The following is a 23,674-nucleotide window of genomic DNA, read 5'->3' as shown; positions in this document are numbered from 1 at the left end:
AAAAACAAATGTAGATCTATTGCGGACTATTTCAAAGTATGTTTTATATGCATACGAACTTGTTAGCTTGTTTGTTCGCCAAGTAGGCTTGCAATGAACCACTGCACTGAAGATCGTAGCTGAAACGACCGGTTACGTTCGTCGTAAAACTTTGTTGCCTTCTGTCGGGCACGCAATTACTGCGAAAGTAGAACTTTGAAGAAGTAGCTGCGATCGTGATAAATTAGTACAGATTGCCAGCGTTCCAAAGAATCCGCACGACATCCAGATATTTTAACAAATTTCCACATACAACGTTTGCACAAGTGAACTTCGCACACATGTAACATTATCGCTCTAATTAGGGAGCGATTTTCCTTATATATAGGCCAGGTAATAATTATTTGCGTGCCATAACTTATTTGCGATCGAGGCGCATCTCCGCATGCAAGTAACCGATCCTTTCAGGAATAACTTAAAAACACACCACTCTACAAAACTCATAAACCATAAACATAAATACGGCATTTGCCTTTAACGAATAGTGGCATCACTATACACAACTCATTTAAAGCCACAGTGGCACCACTGCAGACAATTGTTTTCTAAGTACAGTGGCAGCGCTCTACAAAACACATTTTAAACCGCAGTGGCGGCACTAGTTTTTATTTCGTTAAAAAAAACCGTTTCAAACCGCAATGATGGCATAATATACAACTCATTTTAAATGGCAGTGAAGCCACATTCAAAATTTGCTTTAATAACACAGTGGCACTATTATACAAAACTCATTTAAAGATGCGGTGCTTCAATCATTTTCATTCCGTTGGAATTCCTTAACGAAATAGTACCCTTAACTTGCTTTTAATGTATTTCAAGTTGAATATGGCCATGTACCAGTACCAGGGCTGTCGTATTGCGACGGACGGTTGTTGGCGGGCTATTTCACAGTTTGCCTTATATTCACACGCACTTGCTAGCTCGTCCGTACGGCAAGTGGACTTGCAATGAACAACTGCGAAGTGTTGGCGCTGGAGGCCGAGAGCTGGAACGATCGGTTTAGTTCGCCGTAAGACTTTGCTGCCGTCGGTCGTGCACCCAATTACGGTATCCAGTGGCTGATCAGGAGATCATTAGATCAGTAGATCGGTGGCAACTGCGAGGATAGGACGTCGGGGGAGCAGCTGCGAACGTGAGAAATTAGCACAGATTGCCAGCGGTGCGAAGAATCCGCCAGACATCCAGATATTCCAACAAATATCCAAATAAACCGTTCGCACAAGTGAACGTCGCACACATGCTGCAATATCACTCACATCAGGGGCACAAGAGATTTTGAGTGTCCGCACATATTGGCCTGGGGATAATTATTTGCGTGCCATGACTTATTGGCGATCGCAGCCCATCTCTGCGAGTTAGTAATCGACCCCTCCAATACCCTCCAAGACCAAGAAGACCAAGGAGGGTGGGCCGACCCGAACAGCAGCCGGAGCCAGTCGGCCGCAGCCAAACCAAAAGTTTATTGTTGTTTGGGCCACGGGAGTGTAAACAAATCGCAGCAGACAGAAGTGGACGCTAAGATGGAGAACGTGCGCTTTTCAATAATTGTAAGTAAAACAACTTGGCCTACATGGCCTGCACCGCATCTCGCTGACAGCCGCCTGCAATGCCTTTGTTTGTGTTGGAAGGAAAACGACTTGAAGTGGAACTCGGAAAGCGATCAGGCGGCGGAAGTGGACTTGCTCCTGGACAAGCGGAGCATCTCCAGTGAGGCCAACAGCGCCGGCGTTTTCAGCGACGAGGCGCACGAGATATTTGCGCGCCAACAGCAGAACCAGATCCTCTGGGACCTCGAGGAGATTAGGGAAACCCTGACCGAGGCTCCAGGCGGCAAGCATGTCCTGGAAATGGTTCAATCTGGCGGTTTTCTGGGTGAGTACGGAGTGACAGCACGGTACCTAACGTATCCCAGACTAACTCCCCCACAGATCTAATTACCGACTCTGCTGACTGCAATCTGGCCCTGATCTGCTGCTCGGTATTCGGGAGCGTGGAGAATACTCTCTTCCTACTAAAGCACTACAACGCGGACCCAAATGTGGCAGACAGTCGGGGTCGAACCCCACTTCATTTCGCCTGCTGTCGGGCAAACGCTCCCATAGCCAAGGTGCTGCTCGACTTTGGCGCTGACCCCAATCGCTGGGATGCCAGGAAGGAGGTGACGTCGCTGCACTGTGCGGCCAGGTAAGAGGCCGACTGAGAACGGAGCTCCACACAAGGGCACAGCAGTTCTAATCAGAAGATTCCTTGTTAGCTCAAAAAGCGTAGAATGCATCCTGCTGTTGCTGCGGCGCAAGGCGAGCATCAACATCGGGATCGAAAAGCGTTCCGCTCTGCACTATGCCATCGATGTGAACGCAGTGGACTGCGTTGAGATCCTGCTGAAGTACGGAGCCGACCCAAATACACCGCAGGTATACACCGAAACTCCACTGCACACCGCCAGCGCCGCAGGATTCGCCAAATGCGTCCAGCTTCTTCTCAGCCACAACGCCGACGTGCGATCGCAGTTTGGCGAGGGAAAGGTCACGGCCCTGCACTTGGGTGAGTAGGAGCAAGGATGGTAATGCTTTGAAGTTTCAGTTAATGTATCGCTAAATCCCCAAATGACAGCTGCGGAAAACGACTACGTGGAATGTGCTCGCTTGCTTCTCGAACACCGTGCTGAGGTGGACTGCCGTAACGCCAGCCATCAGACGCCTTTGCACCTCGCCTGCCTTTCGCAGTCAATCGGCACCGTGGACTTACTCATATCCTACGGAGCCAATGTGAACGCCGTCTACCGAGATGGTAGAACCGCGCTACACGCCGCCATCGTTAAGCAGTCGCGGAGTTTGGACTGCTGCAACGCCTTGCTGAAGGCAGGAGCGGATGTTAACAAGGTACGGGGCAGATCCCCAACTCTGGAAAGCGTTAATAAAGGCTAATTAAAGCTTCCGTTCCTGAAACTAGATAATTAGAATAATCTATGATTATCACTTACAGGCAGACAACTATGGGTATACACCGCTGCACATTGCAGCACTGAATGAATTTAGCAATTGTGTGTACACGTTCATAGGCAAGAACCCGCTTCATATCTACAGCAATATCTACATTACTAAATCGCCATTTTTATTCCCAGAACACGGGGCGGACATTACCGCCAGAACTGACGGGCGTGTGTCGGCACTATCATTTATAGTAAGGCGCACTCCAGAGATAATACCAAAACTAATGCAAAAGCTGGACTGTTCGATAAAGGCGAACGATCAGGAAATCGGTGACGTTGACTGTCAGATAAAGCTAGACTTCAGGCTGTTGGTGCCCAGTTCTTCGATGGATCGGGGAGAAACCGAGCTACTCCTCTCCCTGATAGAAGTGGGACAGAAGCGCATTCTCATGCACCCGCTTTGCGAAACTTTCCTCTTTCTCAAGTGGCGTCGCATTCGGAAGTTCTTCCTCATGAGCCTGGCATACCATACGCTTTTCGTGATCCTGTTCACCTTCTATGTAATACGGGTGTACGTCCGCAACTGCAAGGCAGAGGAGTTGTGCGTGGCTCCAGGTTACGTGGGTACTATTGGATACCTGGTGATCATACTGAACCTAATTCTGCTGGGGAAAGAGGTTTTTCAAATGGCACATGGTCTTCGCGGCTACGCAAAATATTGGGAGAACTGGCTGCAATGGACCATTGGGACCGGTGTGCTATTATGTGTATCCCCGGAGACCGTGCGAACTGACGACTTAAAGGCCGTGCCGGTGTGGCAGCATCACGTGGCAGCAATAGTGATATTGCTCGTCTGGCTGGAGCTAATGATGTTGGTGGGACGATTCCCCATATTTGGCGTATATGTTCAAATGTTTACAAAGGGTAACTATGCTGCATCAAAGGCTGAAAATATAATCTGTAAAATGCTTTTGCATTTGTGCATATTTAGTGGCCGTTAACTTCGCGAAATTCTTGCTCGCCTACATATGCCTGCTGGTGGCTTTTGGACTCAGCTTTGCCGTGCTCTTCAATGACTACCCTGCTTTTGAGAACATCACATGGTCCTTCCTGAAGTCTATTACCATGATGTCTGGCGAACTGGAGTTTGAAGACATCTTTTATGGAGACTATGCGGTCAAATTCCCTGTTACCGCTCACATCATATTTCTCTCCTTCGTGCTTCTTGTTACAGTAATTTTAACCAATCTCATGGTAGGATTGGCCGTCAGCGACATCCAAGGCTTGCAAGTGAGCGCCACGCTTGATCGTCTCGTGCGCCAAGCGGAGCTTGTGTCACGCTTGGAAAGCCTATTCTTCTCCCGCCTGCTGCGAAGTGCGCCCACCAACATCATTCAGCTGTGTAAGCGGAGTGCTCTGCTGCGCACCTCCCGTGACAAACTTCAGTTCACTATACGGCCAAACGACCCCCGGGACAATCAGCTGCCGGAGGACATAAAGTTAAATGTCTACAAGCTGGTGGCCGAACGGCGCGACAGAAACCAGAGCCTCCGACGACGCCAGTTCGAAAACAACTACAACATTTTTAGCCGCAGTCTGCAGCGGCAGCAGCAGCCGCTCCACACGGATTTCCTCCACGCAGAACCTGCCACAGAGACCACAAAGAAGACTCCGCAGAATTTATTTCACATGCACGAGCTTCTGCGTCCGCGATCCACTACAAATGTGCCGCAGCAGTGCCGCCAGGATGCGGAGGGGACAGTGCAGCTGAAGAATCAGGCAAATCTCCTAAGCGCAGTGCACGCCGAGGTGCAGGCAATCAAGACGCAACTGGTGGACCTAGTGGCCAAGTTTGAGCGTTTCTCAGAAAACGCAACCCGCAAGCTGAACTACAGTACCGACGAGTTGTGCCGGCTGCGGCAGCAGGGTCAGTCCGTGGCCTCCAGTCACAACCGTCACCACCGCTAACTCCTACACCGGGTCAGTGAATTAGTTTTATTTCTTTTGACATTAAAACACAATGATTAAAGCATTGCCATTGATTGCTGAATTGCTTAGCGAGTGAGCCATTTGTCATTGTTCTGGTTCCAGACAAGGGTGTCATTATTGGGCAGCGGATCGCCTGGCGCAATCAGGGTCCAGCTCTGCGTCATCGGATTATATGCGAAGTTCTTGGAATTTGGAGGCGGTGGAGGAGCTGTTTGCGTCACGACCGGCGGTTGCGTGATGGGCACGATGTTGGGCTTGGCGTAGCCAGAAGCCACTGTCTTGTCGTTGCTGATGTATTCCACCTGAGACTTGGGATTTTGGCTTTCCCAAGGTGCAGCCAACAACAAGGCGGGAAAGATCAACGCCACAAGAGCTGCGAACGTGAGGTACGTACAAATGGATATATGTAATATGTACAAATGCACATGGTATACTACTTTAAAGGAAATCTTATGTACATATGTGGGAATGTTTGGCCCCGACTTACTGCATACGTAAACCATTGTTTTTAGAATTACTTTTTCAAAATCTCAATAAACAACAGATAGCTGATAGAGACTTTAGCGCGAGAGGCGAACAGACAAGCAACCCGACTGCGACTGATTGGGAGCTCGAGATTCCGAGTTTTTTGGGGTCATACACCGACCATATACCAGTAACAGCGCCAAGATTTATGTATGTACATATGTATTTGTATTCGATTTTATGATGTCATCGATCAGACGTCGAATAGAGTATTTGCAATACGTTCGTATTTACATACAGAAATTAACTGAAGTCAAGTGATCTGGACTAAGTCTAACAAATGCCCTCGTGCACCTTCCGGATGTCTGTAATGAAGATGGTATGCATCAGTGCATACGTCGTTTTAGAATGGAATTCCGGGAGGCGGACTGCCTGCCTGATGTACTCACCTAAGCCGCAGCTCAAGGCGCAGTTGAACTTGTTTTCATTGTAGTAGTTCACGTTATCACTGCCGCAGATTGGGTTGTACTCGCTGGTGGCCGGGCACGAATGGAAGCAGGCGAAGTAGCGCGGCGACTGGGTGGTTGCTTGCACAGTGTTTGCTGGGGTGGTGCTCCCTGCATCCGGAGATGTCGGAGGCTGAAATGGTGGCTGGGGTCGCAACCAGGGGTTTCCGCTATCAAACTGTGGGTGGCACTGTGCCATCCCAATCAATAGCAGAGCAAGACCTGGAACTAGAGTTTAAGCTCATATTGCTGATCTCAGGGCGTCACAACATCTACCGAATATGTTGATCCAATCCATCTCGGGAGATTGGTTGCTTCCGCTTCGCTTGGAATACGAGGCACTTCTGAGGTCCCGAAAACCCAGTGACGCATATTTATAGGCCGGCTGCCTACCCGATTGGGTGTTTAAATTTATTTTCAATTATACCTGATTAATGATTCTCTTACATACATACGTGCAGCTTGTGTACGTCATCAAACTTTGACTTTTCGTATTATACCCGGTACTCATAGAGATTTAAGAGGTTTAAGACTTGAAGTGTTTCATACGTTCGACAATTCTGAGTCCGAAATAGAGCGACCAAAACGGAGTAACAAACATTTAATTTGATCTTGAATGTTGTGCTCTTTGCATTTGATTTTATTCATTCGCTGATAGTACTGGACAGACTCGGTAATGATTCTCTTGGTGGTCTTCGGCATTTTCCCGTGTATGCAAGTTGGATATCTGCATGAAAAGTGGAAGTAGTTATACATCGATACGATCTAGAGACTTGTGTTAACTTACTTAACCCGCACTGGATGGCGCAGTTCAATTTGCTCTCATTATCGTAGCTCACCATATCACTACTGCAGACAGGATTGTACTCAGAAGTAGTTAAGCAGGATTGCAAGCATTGGAACCTAGGCTGAAGTTTCCCTGTATTATCGAATGAGGGAAAACCGCGGATAGTTCCAATTAAAAGCAGCACGATACCTAAAAAGAAACCCTCAGCTGCAATCGTTGATTCCAAGATCTGGGCAACATACCAAATATTCCGACAGGAGCCATTTCAGATGGTGTCTCTGCTTCTGCGTCGACTGCAAATGAATTTATAAAACCTGATGCTAAACAACTTTCACCGGTAACGTTATCGCTTTTGACCCCAAATGACCTTTATTTTCGATTAACATTTGTCAGCGTGATGCAAATAGGGCATCATTGGGAGTTCCAGTAAATCCACAAACATTAAAATATTAGCTTAGTGCGTACATATTCGGTTAACTAGGTTTTATTGTTAAGCTGCAGTGAAGCTTTGATTTTACATAGCGCATATGTACACATATTTTTACAAAGCTAATTATGATATGCAAACCGAAATAGTAAGCATCACAGAGTCAATTTTTGCCAAGCATAAAGCTCGGACCCACAATGAGGTTCAAAAGAGAAAAATTTCAGCATATTTCGATTTTGTAAAAAACTTTCAATGAACGAGGCTGAAACAGAGGGAATCTCTTAAACAAAACTTAGGTTCCATCTGTGTGTAAAGTTATAAACTGTTTTGGTGGCTCATTGAAAAAATACGCTGCTGTTGCTGTTGTTGATGCTGCTGTTGCTTTGGCTTGTTCCTGCGGGAGGAATTACATCCGGTGGTCTGCTCCTTTTTCGCCTGAATTTGTTCTCCCATCTTTAAAAACCCAGTTAGCTTATTGTCCCAAATGATCAGACAAATGGGGACCAAGGAAAGCAGCTGCAGCTTCCGAGGTGACTGCTTTGAGTTGCGCTCGGTAATGAGAATGTAATTGGGTGCGCCGTGCGTGTCTACAAGGACCTTTTGCATTTTGTAGTTAATGCTTATAACGTGGCCCGACTCTAGAGTAACCACGTTCATCATATGCTGAAATATTTCAATGACCACAGCACGCATGTATATGCCCTGCTTATTGTGAACATAGCGTTTGAAGTACAAGTTCCCAGAGTCGTCTCCGGCCAGTTTTGCATTGTACTTGCGCTCATTGGCTAATTTTGTTAGGGCGTGGAGCTCATCTGGCGTACGTTTAGGCGGTGTACAATATTTAAGTGCAGCCGCCAAAAGTCTAAAAAGAATGCAATGTTAGTACGAGAGTTGAACCTTAAAGATAAGTGACAGTTACCGGTGCACCAATATATCTGGGTACCGACGAATCGGGCTAGTAAAGTGAGTGTATATGGGTATGGACAAGGCGTAGTGCCACAGGTCGGCCGGTTCCGTTTTACCCTCGCTGCAAAAATATCTGTAGGGGGAAGAGATTGTGAGAAGAGTGATTATCTGAAAAACGAGACACTTACGTTGCCCGGGCCATTGGTTTCATCAAAAGCTGACTGAGGCAGGCATTCATTGCGACAGGATTGGGCGCTTCATTGCACAACCGCACCATGCTCTCCTGGAGCGCCTTAGACGAGCTGTAGTCCAATTCGAATCCCAGAGCAAGAAGCTTTTCTCGTAAGGCCTTAAGGGACTTAGTAAGTGGTGGAGGGTGGTTACGCAGTACAGCAATATCCGGAAAGGAGTCGTGTATAAAGCGGGCGACTGCCTGGTTGGCCAGGAGCATAAACTCTTCAATCAAGCGGTTAGCCTCTCGCTGTTTTTCCACTTCAAATGACAGCGGTTCGCCGCTTACTGGATCGAGTACGAAGCGTAGCTTGGCATTGTTGATTGTGAGTGAGCCGTTGTCGAAACGTGTCTTACGGATGGAGCTCGCAATGTCGTGTAGCCACAGCACCCTATTTTTGATGTCATCGGAATTAAATCCATTCAGGATGGTCGGGAAGTCGTTCTCGGTAAACCGCTCATTAGGGTTGTCGATGATCTTTTGAGCGTGCTCGTAAGCAAATTGTGAGCAAGAGTTGATGACTGTGCGGCAAAATTCAGGCTTCTTTTGCAGCATGGCTCCCTCCCCATTTATCCGCCAAAAGACAGAAAAGGCGAACTTGTCTTCCCCAGGAAGAAGGGAACATCGCATGCATAGAGTCTGAGGCAGCATGTGGATTACCTCGTTGGCTAAATAAATAGATGTAGAACGTTCCTTCACTATGTTATCCAGTTCGTTGTCCTCCAATAGGTAGTGGGAAACATCGGATATGTGGACACCAACCTCATACTCGTTTTCGCCTAGCTTCTCAATAGAAACGGCGTCATCCAAATCGCGAGCAGTCATTGGGTCTATAGTAAATATGCACATCTTTCTTAAGTCTTTTCGCTGACGCAGATCGTCTTTGCTTATCGGAGGTGGCGGCTGGGAATACATGTCGTTAAAACGTTGCTCAAATGGCTTTATATCCCGAAGTCCATTATGAAACAGAATTGCCTTAAGTTCGTCGTCCAAATTACCCACGCGGCCAACCGGCTGGATTAGTTCAGCAATGCAGTGCCCATTACAATCCGTCTCGAGTATATGGGCCAGGTATAAGAGGCCCGACACGTCTACTTGCTGCTTATTTCCGATGTGGGCGGCACAGGCGTTCTTCGGAACGTAGACCATAGGGACTCGCAAATCGTACGGTCGGAATTTGTAAAATAGCTGGTCGTCACAGAGCTTGGTGGGGTTCGTAAACGATATGGTTCCCACGATCTGGCGGAGCTCAGTTTGCTTAGTTATAGCTATGACAAACGCTTTGGGACAGTTGTCCGACGATATGACGATCACGTTTTCGGCATCGGACTCAGAGTCCTGGGACTCGGTATCGTCGGAAAGCTCCTCACCATCCGCTGGATAGGATATTATCATCAGTCGACAGTATTATAAATTAGCCGGTAAACTTACCAAGAGATAAAGACGGCTTTCCACCAGTTATTCCTCCTGTCGAGGGCTCAGCAGTCTGTGAACTGCTCTGGGCACCTGGATTTAGAACGAATGCTCGCACTTTGTCACCTTCGAAAGCATAGCGCCGGGCCACAGGCAGGAGCACGATGCCATCTCGTTCGAGTGCTTCTCGGTCTGTGGACATGATAATGAAGGCCTGTCTGTTGTTCTTGCGGTTCACCCGGATCTCCTCTTCTACAATGCGCCCATAACCCGCCGCAACTAGCTTCTGCGCATGCTGTTCCAGGTCGGAGAAGTTACCTTTGAAAACTAGGTCTTCCGATAACGGGTGGTCCACGCCCACGTGATGCTGGACAATCTTGTTTATGTATGACTGCATGGCCATCAGTTCGGTTTTTTGCGATTGAGTCGCATTACTGCCGGATCCATCGTTTTTCTTGCGATTTCGTTGCTTTCGTCCTTGTTTTGGGTGCTGCTGTGCATGACTACCATTGCTCGTGGATGAGGCCTCAGACTCGTGGCGATGCCGCCCCTCAAGTGGCCGAGGCAAATGTTGCTGGATCATCTCGTTTCCGCCGTCGATGCGCTGAGGTAGTTGCTGGTAACCAACCTGCTGCGGCAGTGCTTCTGACCTGGTCTGACTCCACTCCAGCTGGGAAAGGATCTCGTTTTGACGTATTAGCTGGCAGGCATACGCGTTAACATCCGGAGAGAGGTGCGAAAGACGTTTTACCATCTCCTGAAGAGCCTCCACCTCATTTCGAAGCGCCCGCTTCGACTTCTTTCTCGCCATTACCTGCTGGCTGGGACTGGACACGATATGCATATGCGAATGTGGCTGGGGGGCGGGAACCTGCATGGTCGCCTGGTAGGACATTGCTACGTGGTAGGGCAACGGCATGGCTATCGGTGCTGGCGCGGATCCTGGTGCACCGTAAGAAATGGCCTGCCTGTTGTTGGTCGGCGCAGATGGGGCTTGGTGGGGTTCTGGCCGTGTCTCCGCCCAGCGCCTCTGCGGCTGCGGACGATTAACGACCTTGTCGGCCGGTAAGCCTTTGCTGGCTGCATTGGACTGCATCTCCCTCTGCGTCTGCTGGAGGCGGGCAGTCAGGCGTTGGGAGCGCTGGCGGAGGGCCTCAATCTTGCTGCCATCTCGATCCGCATCCCGCTTCCTGTCCGCATCCACGTCGACGTTTGACGTTTCCGACATTCTGCAAGAAGTGCACTTAGTAAACCGGACTCGTTGATGTCTGAGATTTGTTGGCACTACACTTGGCTATGGGCAGGATATAAAAGGGAAGGCATAATTGAATACTTTCGCGAAATTAAAATTATAAGACAAGTACAGTAGGACCGTAATGCGTGGGATGTCGGAGCAGTGTCAGCTTCGGCCACACTCCGCTGCGGTTGTTCAGAAATTAGTGGAAATGAATGACGGTAAGTTGTTTTTGTTTATTTTCGCATTTGGAAATAGATATTTAAACTGATCTTCCAGAGGAAATCATAAAGCAGCGCCTGCTGATTGACGGAGATGGAACTGGAGAGGATCGGAGGATAGTAGTCTTGCTGAAGCAGTTCTTGAAGTGGGCGAACGACTCGCCGGACAGCAAGTAAGAAATGGGTTGGTCCGCGTATTTAAAACATTGTACTACAGTATCTCATCTTTTCCGAACTGCAGTCCCATCATGTATGACCGCCTGATGGCCCAGTTCGCCCAGTGCAAGCTCACTGCGTTGAAGAACGTACAGACTCTACAGATGATCGACGGCGAGCGTGAGAACTACACAAAACTGGTGGAACAGCATGAAGAAAGTATTGTTTTGGCAAAGGCGGAAATCGAATCCAGTAAAAAGGAGTTAATCACTGCCAAGCAGATACGCAAGAACAAGATGGAGTACGACCTGCTGGCCTCGCTCATCCAGGACCAGCCGGACCGCAGCGAAACACAGCGGCACATCGAGACCATAAAGAGGGAGATTGACGACTTGGTGCAAAAGAAGCTCAAGATGGAGCGCAAGTTTCAGAAACGACGCAATGACTTCACTTTGCTGATGTACACGATTCACGAGCTGGAACAGCAGCTGGACCAGGACAACAGCTCATCCTCGACATCCTCCTCGTCCAGCGACTGCGATGCCCGCTCTGAGCCTGACCTGGACGACAATGGGATCATGGAGGTAAGCGACGAAGACGACGATCTCAACAACAGCACTCCCACAAAGTTCGACGGAGTCCGTGGCGAGCCCAAATTTCACTCAGTCTCCACTGAGGACTCCAAAGCCATGTCCGTAGAAGAGGACACGGTGCTTGAGCTAAGCATTGACAAGGATGAGCACGACGTGGATGTAGCTGTAGCCAGTTAGGTTAGAAACACTAGCATATAAATGAAAAACAGCTAAATAAAATGTCATGAAATATAAATATACGAATATTCAACTGTTGTTTTAGAATTCCATTATTTTTATTCCCAATTTAGACTTGTGCCAAGATGAAAACTGATTTTAAATTTAAATTATTAAATGGTACTTTTGGACCTTCACTTTAATTGTTTATTTACTTATTTCTATATATACTTAGTTTATTGAAAATTATTTATATTTATTTCTTAGTTTTATATATATTACAAAATTAAATTTTAAACTATTTTTCTTTATCTAGTTTACTTACAAATATACTAGAAATAATTCTATAAGTCCAGGAGGTATTTTTAATTCGTATTTTCTTTTTCCGGGCATGCAGTCACACTAAAAAAGCTACGAAGAGGAAGAAGACGAATAAGAGAAAATTATAAGTTTCACCAGCTATCTGCAAAGAATTACCGTACAACCTAAAGACGCACCTTGTGTGCGCACCCGCAGTTAACAGTGTTAAACACTTCCAATAATGGCCGACGATAAAAGGTAGGTTAACTATACTAGGCCCGCAGACCGCATGTGTGTGTATTGACCTGGATTGCTCCGCTTTTGTTACGAATAGTTACGACTCCAGCAACAACAGCGAAACCGAGGAGCGTCGGGCCAAGCACAAGAAGGCTAAAAAGCACAAGAAACACAAAAAATCCTCGACTGGCAAGTCCGAGAAGGACAGGCATGTCCACAAGAAGCAGAAGAAGGCAAAAAAGCGCCCCCACCGCACAAGCGAGTCCTCAAACGACTCGGACGCCCCGGAAAACGCAAAGCCAAAGCTATCGCAAAATTGCGGGCTAAGTAGCAAGTTCACAGAAATCATGCAGAAGGCGAGCCGCAACGGAGCCGACTTCCGTGTCGCCAAACCCCTGCTGCCGACGGATCCGAGCAGTCTTGTTGAAGAAATCACCAAAACTATTCAGAATAAGATGTTGCCCGTCCTAGAGGTGGCCAGTTCTGGGAGCGAAAGCGATGTGTGAGTATTGTGGCTCGCAATTGGGGAGTGATTTCGTAATTCATGTGGTCTTCGCACCTTTCCTTTTTGGTTTCAGCCCCGCCGATGCAGCGACTCCTATTATTACGTCTATTATTGAAGACGAGCTTAACTTGGAGGACTTGATGCGACAGAAGGCCCTGCTGCAGGCTCGCCTGGGCGCTTACATGTCGGACCCCGAGGCCGAGGATAAGGGCGATCTCCCATACACACACTCACAGCAGCTGGTTGCTCACACCAAAGCAGTGCTCAAAGCTGACACATCCGCACCGCAGCCCCAACCCAGCAAGTCTGCAGCGCCGTTGGCTACTGCAACCAGTAAACATGCTAATATTAAAAAGTCTACCACGCATAACTCAAATGAATCCGATGTTATATTGTTGGATGATTCTAGCGGAGGCCAGCGAACCCCTTCGCCCACGCCCGAGAAGCGAAGGCGCCACGCATCCCCGCTCCCAGCAGCTCCGAGAAGCCGTGGCCGTAGGGATCGTCGTTCGAGGGATCGCGACCGTTCACCCCCACGTCGCCGAGCATCAGATCAGCAGACGCAGGTTCGACCGCGAAGCCGCAACCGCAACATGGAGGACCTACGACAGGAAATAAACCGAGACAAGCAAAGGGAAAGACGGGACCATAGCCGAGACCGGGATCGGCGAGGATTAGATAGGCCGCCGCCACCCACTGATCTGAGACCAGGTCGTGCACGGGAGCGAGACGTTCGGCCGGGTCGCAATCAGCGGTCGCACAGCCGCAGTAAGTTTGAGTCAGACAGGCGACGAGAGCGGGAGCGGCAAAAGGACCGGGATCGTGGTGGCTTTGATCGTGGTAGCGGGCGCGGAGGAGCCCGCAGCGGGACAGACAACGGGGATAGAGATCGGTACAAGGGTTCGCTGAGCGAGGGGCAAAATAAGGTCGAGAAGGAGAGCAGTGACGAGGAGGTGAATGTGGACATTGCCATTTTCGATGAAGATGATGACGAAGAACGTATCATTGAGTTACGTAGAAAGAAGCGCGAGGAGCTACTCAAGGTAGGCAAACTGTTTTCTTTGGTTATTGCTGTAAACTGATTGTTTTTGTCTTGTAACTATCATCAGAAACTGGGCACTGGACAGGAATCGCCAGCTCCCCATAACTCGGTCTCGTACGAGTCTCGGAGTACTTCACAAGAGTCATCCCAACGCGAAAGGCCTTTAAGAACGCCGACGCCCACGCTGCCTTGCTCGAATTCACTTAGCTCGGAAATGCAAAAGGAAGATATGGATAACTCGACTAGCCAAAAAAATTGCTCCGTCAAGGAAAAACGAAACGAGTGGGATATGTTCGCCGACCAAGATGTGGATTCCAATTTCGATGTGAGTCGCAAAATTGTAAATTTCAAACTCAAATTCTTCATCACATTTAATAATTCCGAGTTCAAATCCCACCAGTCACCCAACACAATCGTCCAAAATAAGCACCAACACGAAAATCCCGCCCTCACAGACAACTGGGACGATGCAGAGGGTTATTACCGAGTTCGTATCGGTGAAGTTTTGGACAATCGCTACCTAGTTAATGGATACACAGGCCAGGGTGTCTTCAGCAACGTAGTGCGTGGCAGAGACCAAGCTCGGGGACAAGCTAATGTAGCCATTAAGATCATACGGAACAACGAAATAATGTAAGAATTTTGTTTTCTTCTTAGGTCTATTTATATTGCCTTTTTTTTTTGTTTATTAGGCATAAAACTGGCTTACGGGAACTAGAAATATTGAAAAAGCTGAACGACGCCGATCCTGAGGATCGTTTCCACTGCCTGCGATTGTATCGTCACTTCTTTCACAAGCAGGTAATTAATCATCAAAACAACTTAGTTTCAACTTAATTGCAATGTTTATTTTTCCAATATAGCATCTTTGTATGGTGTTTGAGCCATTAGCAATGAATCTGCGGGAAGTACTTAAAAAGTATGGCAAGAATGTGGGACTCCACATCAAAGCAGTGCGTAGCTACACGCAGCAACTATTCTTAGCTCTCAAATTGTTAAAAAAGACGGGCATCCTGCATGCGGACATAAAGCCTGATAACATCTTGGTAAACGATAATAATCTGATACTTAAGTTGTGTGATTTTGGTTCTGCCTCGGCAATCACCGACAACGAAATAACACCGTATTTAGTATCACGGTTCTACCGCTCACCAGAGATTATTTTGGGTATTCCCTATGACTACGGAATCGACACCTGGTCTGCCGGCTGCACAATTTATGAGTTATACACAGGAAAGATTTTGTTTAGCGGGAAGAGTAACAATCAGATGCTAAAGTTTTTCATGGACGTTAAAGGCAAGATACCAAACCGAATTATCAGAAAAGGCCAGTTTAGAGAGCAGCATTTTGACCAAAGCTGCAACTTTCTGTACCATGAAATAGATAAGCTCACCGAGAGGGTAAGTGTTTTTGAGATAATGTGAGAATTTAAAACCTAATATACTATGTTTTTAATATACAGGAAAAAATTGTTGTAATGCCTGTAGTCAAACCTTCGCGTAGTCTGCAGCAGGAACTAATTGCTGACCAAAACTTGCCAGATGATCAACACCGCAAGGTCACCCAGCTCAAAGACCTTCTGGAGAACATGTTTGCCTTGGACCCGGCTAAACGGATCTCTCTTAACCAGGCACTAGTTCACCCATTCATACAGGAGAAGATGTAAATCGACCGGCGAAAACAATGAAACGTAATTTAATTTCGCATAGTTCTAAGACAACAATTCCCCCAACTCGGACGTTAGTTACTAGTTATCGTTTGTTATTAGATACACCTGCTCAACCAAAAATCACTAGATCTAAATATGTTCTGTGGTTTTAAGCTCTACGGCGCGTTTTGAGAACCGAATTATACAAAATATTGGTATTCAATTAATGTTTCCTGCGTGTATATAAATATTTTATGCTACATTATAAAATGCATGTGACGGATTCGCTAAACACAATATATATATATATATATATATATATACATATATATATCTATAAAAACACACATAAGTAAAGTTTCAATCTGCTTTGTGAATCGTATTAATGTGTACTACAATTTCAGTGTGCCGCTTGTTACGGACGAGCTTTCCTTGGCCTTGTGGCTGGCTAAACTGGTAATAATTTATATTCACGATTTTGCAGACGATACCTCATAAGATTCAAACGCTGTATGTCCCTCCGATTTATCGATCCCCAATAACCAAAATTATTTAAGTAATTATTTTTTAATATGTATAGTTTCTTTCGTAAATTTGATGTTCTAAAAGTTTTAATCTTAATACAAAATATTAATTTGTTTAATGGCAAACAAAAAATGTTTAGTTGGTAGACTAGAAGAGATTATCGCTGCAAGAATAGGGTTCTTCGGTTGGTCGAAGAAAGTATCAGGCATATAAGCTTTAATCTGAGCGACTAACTGCCAGATTCAGCTCATTGTTTTTAACCAACACATTTTTAATGCATTTGTTTTCTTCAATCTTACAGTTTGGGCTGTCAACATTTTTCAGATAGCTCAGATAGTGCACCTCTGGGGGCTGAACCTCACTTTTAAGAAAGCACTTGACTTTTTTGGGTTTCCAGTTGTTGTCGGCAAACGGGTCCCGCAGCAGTCCGAAGGCACATTCAAAGATTCCGACGCAGCTATCACGGGAGTGCAGAGTGCCGCAGCAGATTACTACGAACTGTCCGTAGGAATCCATTCGACCCTGAATACCGGCGTGCGTCAGGTTCGGATTAAAGTAAAAGTCGAACTGCTGCTTTGCGCTCGTTAGTGTCGATAGCACCTCGGAAGCCGTTTCGCACTCCCACTCATTGATTCCATCACTGGCTATGATTGTGAGATGTAGCGACGCATCGGCCCACAAATCCACGAGACTGAAGGTGTCTGCGTTGAGGCGCTCGAAGAACCACTCGCCGAACTTCCGTGCAATCGTGTGAATGGGGTAATTCTCTTCGCTCTGATTGTGAAGCAAGCTGGAATTCTGGTCTGCGGAAAGCTCTATGCTTGGTTGATGTTCCTGCTTCCAATACTGTATAACCTTAGCTATGAGGTCAGCCTTGCTGAAGTCTGTGGCTGCGTCCGCGCGTCGACTGCTCAAATACGTAAACAGGAGTTCCTTCGTTATGGCGCGCTTGGAAAGCAGTACGTAGATGTCAGGAATGTGTGCAGTAATCAGACGAAGGGCCTCTGCAAGTTAAATAAGTTATCGATTGAGCAAATTCAGAGATAAAATCTTACCCTCCGGGTCTTCGGTCTTGCAAACATTTTTGGTTGCACCTTTTGCCAGATGTAGCAGGACGGCTAAGTTCTTATCATTTAGAAGTAACTCCCGCAGCCCTTTCTTCTGGCTGTCCGAAATGGGCATTTCGAATATACCAGTTTCCTTTGGCGGCAACAAACTAAATCGTTTTGTTATTCTTCTCCAACTTGGCGTTTCCATCAGCTGATACCTTCCAGCTGGCGCTCACACTTAAAAGTGTTACCCAACACTATAGACGCAATATTTCGATATCGCTGTGAATGCTCGTTTATGCGGAGGCTCATAACTTAAATATGAAATATATTTTGTAATACAATAATAGCCATTAAACGAATAGATAAATAATTACTTATAACCAAGATTGTGGTATGTAATTATTAAATTATAAAGCACTTTATGATAAATGAAATGGCAATTTTAAGGTTAGTTTTCAAGAGCAAAAATCGCGTTCTTCCCTGATGCATAAACGTTATGTCGCGCCCATTCACAGTAAATATTTACTATCCGACGGGTTTTTAGCTTGCACACACCGCAATCGTAACGATTTGCAAAGAGAAGGCTCGCTCACCTTATCTCTTATCGCATAATTTCCGTCGAATATGTCGACAAGATTCCAATAACTAATTTAGTGTGAAACAAACTCGCGAGAAAGCGTGCTGGCATTTATTGACTGTAAAGGTGAACTCTGGACACCCAGTATAAAATGGACTCTCCCACAACCGAGACGACCCCGCCTCCACCCACGCTATGTGGTCCATTCGTTGGGGCTATCGACGAGGGAACCACCTCAGCGCGATTTATAATATTTCGTGCGGGCACTGACGAAATTGTGTGCTTCCATCAGATTGAAGTGGAGTCCATTTTCCAGAAGGAGGGATGGTGCGAACAAGATCCCATGGCAATAGTGAACACGGTCAACGAGTGCATTGCCGGAGCCTGCAAGAAACTTGTTGCCGTGGGCGGGAAGGTTGAGGTACGTCAATTTCAGATGAATTGCTTCCCCCATCTGATCCATTCCGAAATGGGCTATCGACAATCTCTTTATTATATATATGTTCTTCATAAATCACATGGCAGGGGAAGGGGTGGGGTAAGCAGCTAGCTAGTGTCCAGTAGAAACTTGCGATAAACTTGCGCCTCCTCGATCCTTTCCTCGATGGTGCGCGGAGGCTTTTCCTCGGCGCGTTCATCTAGTTTCACGTAGATCTGGTCATTGTGCCCAAAGTCTCCCAGACGGCGGGGCATCACATGGAAGTGTACGTGTGGAACAGTTTGACCCGCCTGTGCACCATCTTGCACAGTGACGGTGGCGGAAGTTGTCTGGTAAATCTTCTCCAGAACTCTTTGCACCAGACACACAGTGGTGAACATATCCGCCATTTCGGCACAGTCCAGGCCACAAAGGCGCGGCGTCACTCGCTTAGTGGACACAAGGACGTGACCCTTTACAACACAGCGTAGGTTGGTGAATGCGAAGCAGTGCTCAGACTCATAAAAAATCGTGCGCTTGTCTACGATATTAGTGGCAAATGGCCGATCCTGGGTGGGTTCTTTGCTACGAATGTTGTACGCTGTTAGGGCGTAGATATCGTTTCGCCGGTGTTCAAAGCAGGGCATGGTCTGATATAAAGATTGAAGCACGGAAAGATCCACTTTGGCCGTGCCAATATCAAGCTCCTGCTCGCCGCAGTCAGCCAGTACTTTTCCCCAGGGACTTACAATCATGCTGTGGCCCCAACTCTGTCGCTTCTGGTTGTGCCAACCCATCTGAGCCGCGGCGACCACAAAGCATTGAGTCTCTATGGCCCTGGCACGCAGCAGGATTTCCCAGTGCGCCTTACCGGTTGAGTATGTGAATGCGGCTGGGTATGTTAGCATATTGGCACCCATCTTCCTGAGCAGCACCGCCGGTTCAGCAAACCGCAGGTCGTAGCAAATCTGAAGTCCTAGCTGACCAACGGGAGTGCTCACTGGACGCTCAAGGCACGGGCCCGGCGTAACTGTGTCTGATTCGCGTAGGCGAAACTCTTTCGTCGTAGCATCAAACATGTGCAGCTTCCTGTATACTGCTGCCAGCTCCCCCTTCTCGTTGAGCAAAACATGCGCGTTGTAGATTTTTTGATCGTTGCGCTCGTGCAAGCCACCCAGGGAGATCCAAATTTTGTTGCACCTCGCCAATTCCCGGTACTGCGCCATTAACTCGCCGTCTAAACCCTCAGATAGCTCCAAAGTTTGGGTGCGGCTCTCGCCCACAAAGTCACAGCACTCGGGCAGAAAGAGCATGCAGGCGTTCTCGGACTTGGCCCTAGCCACTAGCTCTTTGACCTGGCAAAGATTAGCCGCCTTGTCGCTGGTGGAGCGCATCTGGCCCACAGCAATGGTCGCACTTTGATCCCTCCTCTCTTGGACGGACATCCTGCGTAGCTGCTGATGGTTAACGATCACAATGCTGCGTCTTATGATATTAACTAGAGTTGACATTGAAACGGACAGCCGGCTGTGGAAAATTTCCGAATTGGTTACGTCGTAAGCTGTTATCAATTATTTTCACTTAGTTGTTTACTGCCCTGCTCTCTTTACCATTCCCCTGGCTGACGGCATTTCTCAGTGAATGGCAAACAAGTGTGTACACAACCAAAGAATAAATATACAAGAGTTGACCGTTTTGACTCGATTCAAATATTTGAAATTGAATGCTAAGCTTTCGGCTCGTTTCAGGAAATCATCACGATTGGAATAACAAACCAACGCGAGTCCACGGTCGTCTGGGATAGGAACTCCGGCCAACCGCTAGTCAACGCTATCATCTGGCTGGATAATCGGACTACCAGCACGGTGGAGGAGCTCTTGGAGACTATTCCGAACAATGCCAGGAACATCAACTACCTGCGCCCATTGTGCGGACTTCCTCTGTCTCCGTACTTTTCGGGGGTGAAACTTCGCTGGCTGCGAGACAACGTGCCGGTTGTCAGTCAGGCTATGGAGAAGGGAACTGCCATGTTTGGCACCATCGACACCTGGCTGATGTATAACCTTACGGGTGGAAAGGACTGTGGTGTCCACAAGACGGACGTGACCAACGCTTCGCGCACCATGCTCATGAACATCGAGACCCTTCAGTGGGACGCCAACTTGCTCAAGTTTTTTGGGCTGCCCAAGACCATTTTACCGGAGATCTGCTCGAGCTCGGAGTTCTATGGCAAAATTGCGCAGGGCGTGCTGCAGGGCATAAGCATAACATCGGTTCTGGGCGACCAGCAAGCCGCTCTAGTAGGTCAACAATGTCTGGCCAAAGGTCAGGCCAAAGCCACTTATGGCACTGGATGTTTTCTGCTTTACAACACAGGACCGTCAATTGTTCACTCAACACACGGGTTGCTAACGACTGTTGGCTACCAACTAGGACGGAAGGCAGTCCCATTTTACGCCCTTGAGGGCAGCGTGTCCATTGCCGGTGCTGCATTCAACTGGCTGCGGGACAACATGAATCTTATTCAAAACTCGGGGCAAATAGAAACCATGGCTAGCACTGTGGACAACTCTCTAGACGTATACTTCGTGCCAGCTTTTAATGGTCTCTACGCCCCCTATTGGAATCAGGACGCTCGGGGTGTTATTTGTGGATTGAGTGAGGAAACAACTAGTGAGCACATAGTACGAGCCACCCTGGAAGCAGTTTGTTTTCAGGTCCGTGATATTCTCGATTCGATGCACAAGGACTGCAAGATTCCCCTGGCCAAGCTAATGGTGGACGGCGGCATGACTGTGAATAATCTGTTCCTGCAGCTTCAGTCCGACCTCGTAGGGATTCAAGTACTACGGGCGAAGATCGCAGAGACAACAGCGCTGGTTAGTACTTTATATTGTGAAGTAAAGAAAGCTTTAATAACTCAAAAAATGTTTCAGGGAGCTGCAATGGCGGCCTACAAAGCCGTTGAAAGCCGATACCAAATGGAGGCTCCACTCTCGAAAAGTGGCCCCCGAGATGCCATTAAGCCATCGATCAGCGCCACCGATCGCAACCTGCGCTACCAAAAGTGGAAAATGGCTATCGATCGCTCACTGAACTGGGAGACTTCGACACTTCCACAGGGCGAGCGGGAGGCCTTCGATGGAGCGTGATTGCAGCTGTCTGGTAACGTTCTCGTACTTATATTTGTGGATCAATTGCTTGGTTTTTCGTGTTCGTAATTTCCATTTATTACATATACATATAAAAATGTTAATGAAAAACGTAAAGTGTTTCTGTGCGCGGTGCTGCTCTGGCAGTGTCTTTCGCCTACCAATCGGTCCGTTGATCTACATGTTTTCTTCAACTATGCCGACGGCAACAGCGATGGCTGCCTGGTCCAACTCGTTGAGCATTACAACGCCTCCGGCCGCCTCGTCGACGGCTACCACGACGGCTGGACCCGCCACGCCTATTGCTGCCGGTGCGACGGCCATACCGGCAGCTAGCTCAGCGTTATTGGGATGCGGATTAGCCACTGCTATAGGGGGGATTGGATTTCCACCTGCAAAGGAATTTGGCCTTTAGGGAGCTGTTACTCTCCATATCGAGCCTTACGCACTTGCGTCCAACTCCAGGGGCGGATCGGCATTTGCTTCCGCGAGATTCGTTACAGACTTGGATTTTACACACTGGAAATCAACATGGCGACTCTTTGCTTCCTCCTTCTCCCAGGACATGTGGATGAAAGGTCGCTGCACATAGCTATAGATGACCTCAGCCCGTCCACCGGGCCGCCTTCGGATCTTCTCTTTGTGGGTGGGGTATCCCTCTATGCCGCAGCGTATCTTTTTTAGACCGCGATCCTTCATAACCTGTTTGGCCACATCGCGGTTCTCGATGTACTTGAAGAATCGGTGCATGGCAGTGCTGTGCACAGCTGCGTTGGAAATGATAGTGTTGCTTACATTTCCGTAATACTAATTGCAACCGCATTTTTTAAAAAACCACTCACTCTGACAGTACTCCTCGCCCATTTGAGGCGGAAACTCTTCGTCCCACTCGACCATATCGTCTTCAAGGAGCACCACAACGTGACACTCGCGATCACCGCGCTGCGCCGAGGCCACCATGAGGGGCAAAATTAGGTCCTCAAGAAAGAGTTCAAATTGTTGTCGCGCTCCTTCGTTGCTAAGCTCGTGGAGAAGGCCTCCTTTATGTCAAACATAACAGAGGGCATGTTACAAGGAAAGAGACGGAAGACAAGCAGAGGTGGCCACAACTAAGGTTCGCCCTGGCAGGAACAGTTCGCGGTATACTCACTTAGGTTCTGGCAGCGCACGGTGGTTGCGTCGAAGGGAATGAGCAGATAATCACAGGCTTCTTTTAGTTCCGGTACCGAAACAGTGGGCGGGCAGCGGATAACGCCGCTCTTGTAGTACTCCAGAATGGCTCTGAACACCAAGTGCGAGATGCCATCGGCAACGTCGTACTCGCCGCGCTCGTTGGTATGCGCGAACTGGAAGCCAGAGCCGAACATGGTGCCCAGCATTGTGGTGGGATGTGCTGTGAGCAGTGACTGCTCCACCGTGAAGCGCACGCCGTCCACCAGCATGGTGATCCTCTCGGGAGGCACCGGCAGGCGGCCCATTCCGGAGCCCGTTGCCTGGCAGCTGGAAGATGCTCCGCATGGGGACTTGATGTCGTGCTTGGGCACAGCCCCTCCGCCTGACATGTTGTGCTGCGGACGGTTCAGTCGGCTGCGCTCCTTCAGGATGCGCCTCCTCCGCTCCTCGGCTGTTTCGAGAACTTCCTCGCTGCTGTCGCTACTGTACGTGTCCTGCTTCTGGGCAAGTGGCGGCTTGCTACTGATATTGCTACTACTACTGTTCAGACTTGGAGTGTTTGACATGTTTGTTGCGTTTTCTGAGCCACTCTACAAATATTCCAGTACCACACCGTTCCGCCCGACTTTTCGAGAGAGACAAAGAAGACAATCTGGCAGAGGACGGTCAAATTAGCGGAGCTCGGTTGAAAAAAGTCTGCTTATCACTGCATCAGGGTTCCGATTAAATAGTATTCACGTTACCTTTGTGCGACGCGACTTTTTCCTTTTACATATAATTATAAATATACATATTTTTCTTGTTGGTGCTGGAGGTGGGCTCCTAAGTGCTGAGCCGATAGTTTTCCGCGGTAACCGATACTTATATTCAGCCGTGTGTGTTTGATTTCGGCTTATTAGCTATTTCTAAACTTATAAAAATTTCCTTTCCAAAGGAGTATAAAAATTAAAAGAACTTTGTATCTTTGTCAGCTTCAATTATTTGCGACA

General features: G+C 47.8%; 10 protein-coding genes across 12 annotated transcripts; 4 read left to right on the top strand and 6 right to left on the bottom strand.

Annotated features, from left to right (window-relative positions):
* Positions 1 to 989: 989 nt before the first annotated feature.
* LOC122618579 (transient receptor potential channel pyrexia) lies at positions 990 to 5,017 on the top strand. Its single transcript, XM_043795119.1, has 8 exons — positions 990 to 1,586; positions 1,668 to 1,911; positions 1,968 to 2,223; positions 2,294 to 2,583; positions 2,653 to 2,921; positions 3,025 to 3,100; positions 3,164 to 3,895; positions 3,963 to 5,017. Exons 1-8 carry the CDS (start codon positions 1,560 to 1,562, stop codon positions 4,937 to 4,939), a joined length of 2,871 nt encoding a protein of 956 aa, XP_043651054.1. The 5' UTR covers positions 990 to 1,559; the 3' UTR covers positions 4,940 to 5,017.
* Positions 4,953 to 5,589, bottom strand: LOC122618582. Its single transcript, XM_043795123.1, has 2 exons — positions 5,448 to 5,589; positions 4,953 to 5,333 (listed from the first exon to the last, which is right to left on the bottom strand). The coding sequence occupies exons 1-2, from the start codon at positions 5,461 to 5,463 to the stop codon at positions 5,026 to 5,028; spliced, it is 324 nt and encodes a 107-aa protein (XP_043651058.1). The 5' UTR covers positions 5,464 to 5,589; the 3' UTR covers positions 4,953 to 5,025.
* A 41-nt stretch (positions 5,590 to 5,630) lies between these two features.
* Positions 5,631 to 6,318, bottom strand: LOC122618581. Its single transcript, XM_043795121.1, has 3 exons — positions 6,208 to 6,318; positions 5,875 to 6,159; positions 5,631 to 5,790 (listed from the first exon to the last, which is right to left on the bottom strand). The coding sequence occupies exons 1-3, from the start codon at positions 6,227 to 6,229 to the stop codon at positions 5,759 to 5,761; spliced, it is 339 nt and encodes a 112-aa protein (XP_043651056.1). The 5' UTR covers positions 6,230 to 6,318; the 3' UTR covers positions 5,631 to 5,758.
* Positions 6,319 to 7,184: 866 nt separating this feature from the next.
* On the bottom strand, positions 7,185 to 11,186 carry LOC122618577 (DIS3-like exonuclease 2). Of its 2 annotated transcripts, none has more exons than XM_043795118.1 (5): positions 11,061 to 11,186; positions 9,715 to 10,990; positions 8,240 to 9,659; positions 8,065 to 8,184; positions 7,185 to 8,007 (listed from the first exon to the last, which is right to left on the bottom strand). In XM_043795118.1, the coding sequence occupies exons 2-5, from the start codon at positions 10,922 to 10,924 to the stop codon at positions 7,461 to 7,463; spliced, it is 3,297 nt and encodes a 1,098-aa protein (XP_043651053.1). In that variant the 5' UTR covers positions 10,925 to 10,990; positions 11,061 to 11,186; the 3' UTR covers positions 7,185 to 7,460. The 2 variants fall into 2 exon arrangements, with proteins under 2 accessions (XP_043651053.1, XP_043651052.1); XM_043795117.1 differs by having other exon boundaries at positions 9,715 to 10,925; positions 10,985 to 11,073.
* LOC122618580 (THO complex protein 7) lies at positions 11,019 to 12,145 on the top strand. Its single transcript, XM_043795120.1, has 3 exons — positions 11,019 to 11,151; positions 11,210 to 11,324; positions 11,393 to 12,145. Exons 1-3 carry the CDS (start codon positions 11,073 to 11,075, stop codon positions 12,075 to 12,077), a joined length of 879 nt encoding a protein of 292 aa, XP_043651055.1. The 5' UTR covers positions 11,019 to 11,072; the 3' UTR covers positions 12,078 to 12,145.
* Positions 12,146 to 12,454: 309 nt separating this feature from the next.
* Positions 12,455 to 16,691, top strand: LOC122615549 (serine/threonine-protein kinase PRP4 homolog). 2 transcript variants are annotated; one of them, XR_006325856.1, is made up of 10 exons: positions 12,455 to 12,614; positions 12,691 to 13,095; positions 13,172 to 14,141; positions 14,208 to 14,465; positions 14,541 to 14,773; positions 14,833 to 14,941; positions 15,004 to 15,540; positions 15,603 to 15,830; positions 16,193 to 16,244; positions 16,615 to 16,691. XR_006325856.1 is itself a non-coding variant. In XM_043790511.1 (8 exons), exons 1-8 carry the CDS (start codon positions 12,598 to 12,600, stop codon positions 15,804 to 15,806), a joined length of 2,733 nt encoding a protein of 910 aa, XP_043646446.1. In that variant the 5' UTR covers positions 12,455 to 12,597; the 3' UTR covers positions 15,807 to 16,097. The 2 variants fall into 2 exon arrangements, 1 of the variants encoding a protein (XP_043646446.1); XM_043790511.1 differs by lacking the exons at positions 16,193 to 16,244; positions 16,615 to 16,691 and having other exon boundaries at positions 15,603 to 16,097.
* Positions 16,349 to 17,663, bottom strand: LOC122615550 (uncharacterized protein C3orf38 homolog). Its single transcript, XM_043790512.1, has 2 exons — positions 17,369 to 17,663; positions 16,349 to 17,317 (listed from the first exon to the last, which is right to left on the bottom strand). Exons 1-2 carry the CDS (start codon positions 17,568 to 17,570, stop codon positions 16,530 to 16,532), a joined length of 990 nt encoding a protein of 329 aa, XP_043646447.1. The 5' UTR covers positions 17,571 to 17,663; the 3' UTR covers positions 16,349 to 16,529.
* Positions 17,664 to 17,896: 233 nt separating this feature from the next.
* Positions 17,897 to 21,623, top strand: LOC122616663 (glycerol kinase). The gene is made up of 3 exons (XM_043792198.1): positions 17,897 to 18,363; positions 20,109 to 21,239; positions 21,297 to 21,623. Exons 1-3 carry the CDS (start codon positions 18,094 to 18,096, stop codon positions 21,510 to 21,512), a joined length of 1,617 nt encoding a protein of 538 aa, XP_043648133.1. The 5' UTR covers positions 17,897 to 18,093; the 3' UTR covers positions 21,513 to 21,623.
* Positions 18,413 to 20,063, bottom strand: LOC122616664 (nitrilase and fragile histidine triad fusion protein NitFhit). Its single transcript, XM_043792199.1, has one exon. It carries the CDS (start codon positions 19,869 to 19,871, stop codon positions 18,489 to 18,491), a length of 1,383 nt encoding a protein of 460 aa, XP_043648134.1. The 5' UTR covers positions 19,872 to 20,063; the 3' UTR covers positions 18,413 to 18,488.
* LOC122616665 (BTB/POZ domain-containing protein 10) lies at positions 21,578 to 23,558 on the bottom strand. Its single transcript, XM_043792200.1, has 5 exons — positions 23,429 to 23,558; positions 22,663 to 23,337; positions 22,355 to 22,552; positions 21,962 to 22,279; positions 21,578 to 21,904 (listed from the first exon to the last, which is right to left on the bottom strand). The coding sequence occupies exons 2-5, from the start codon at positions 23,249 to 23,251 to the stop codon at positions 21,690 to 21,692; spliced, it is 1,320 nt and encodes a 439-aa protein (XP_043648135.1). The 5' UTR covers positions 23,252 to 23,337; positions 23,429 to 23,558; the 3' UTR covers positions 21,578 to 21,689.
* Between the last annotated feature and the right edge of the window lie 116 nt (positions 23,559 to 23,674).

This window comes from Drosophila teissieri, chromosome 3L, assembly GCF_016746235.2.
Source record: "Drosophila teissieri strain GT53w chromosome 3L, Prin_Dtei_1.1, whole genome shotgun sequence".
In the NCBI taxonomy this organism is placed as follows: domain Eukaryota; kingdom Metazoa; phylum Arthropoda; class Insecta; order Diptera; family Drosophilidae; genus Drosophila; species Drosophila teissieri.
This window is presented reverse-complemented; position numbering and strand designations above follow the sequence as displayed.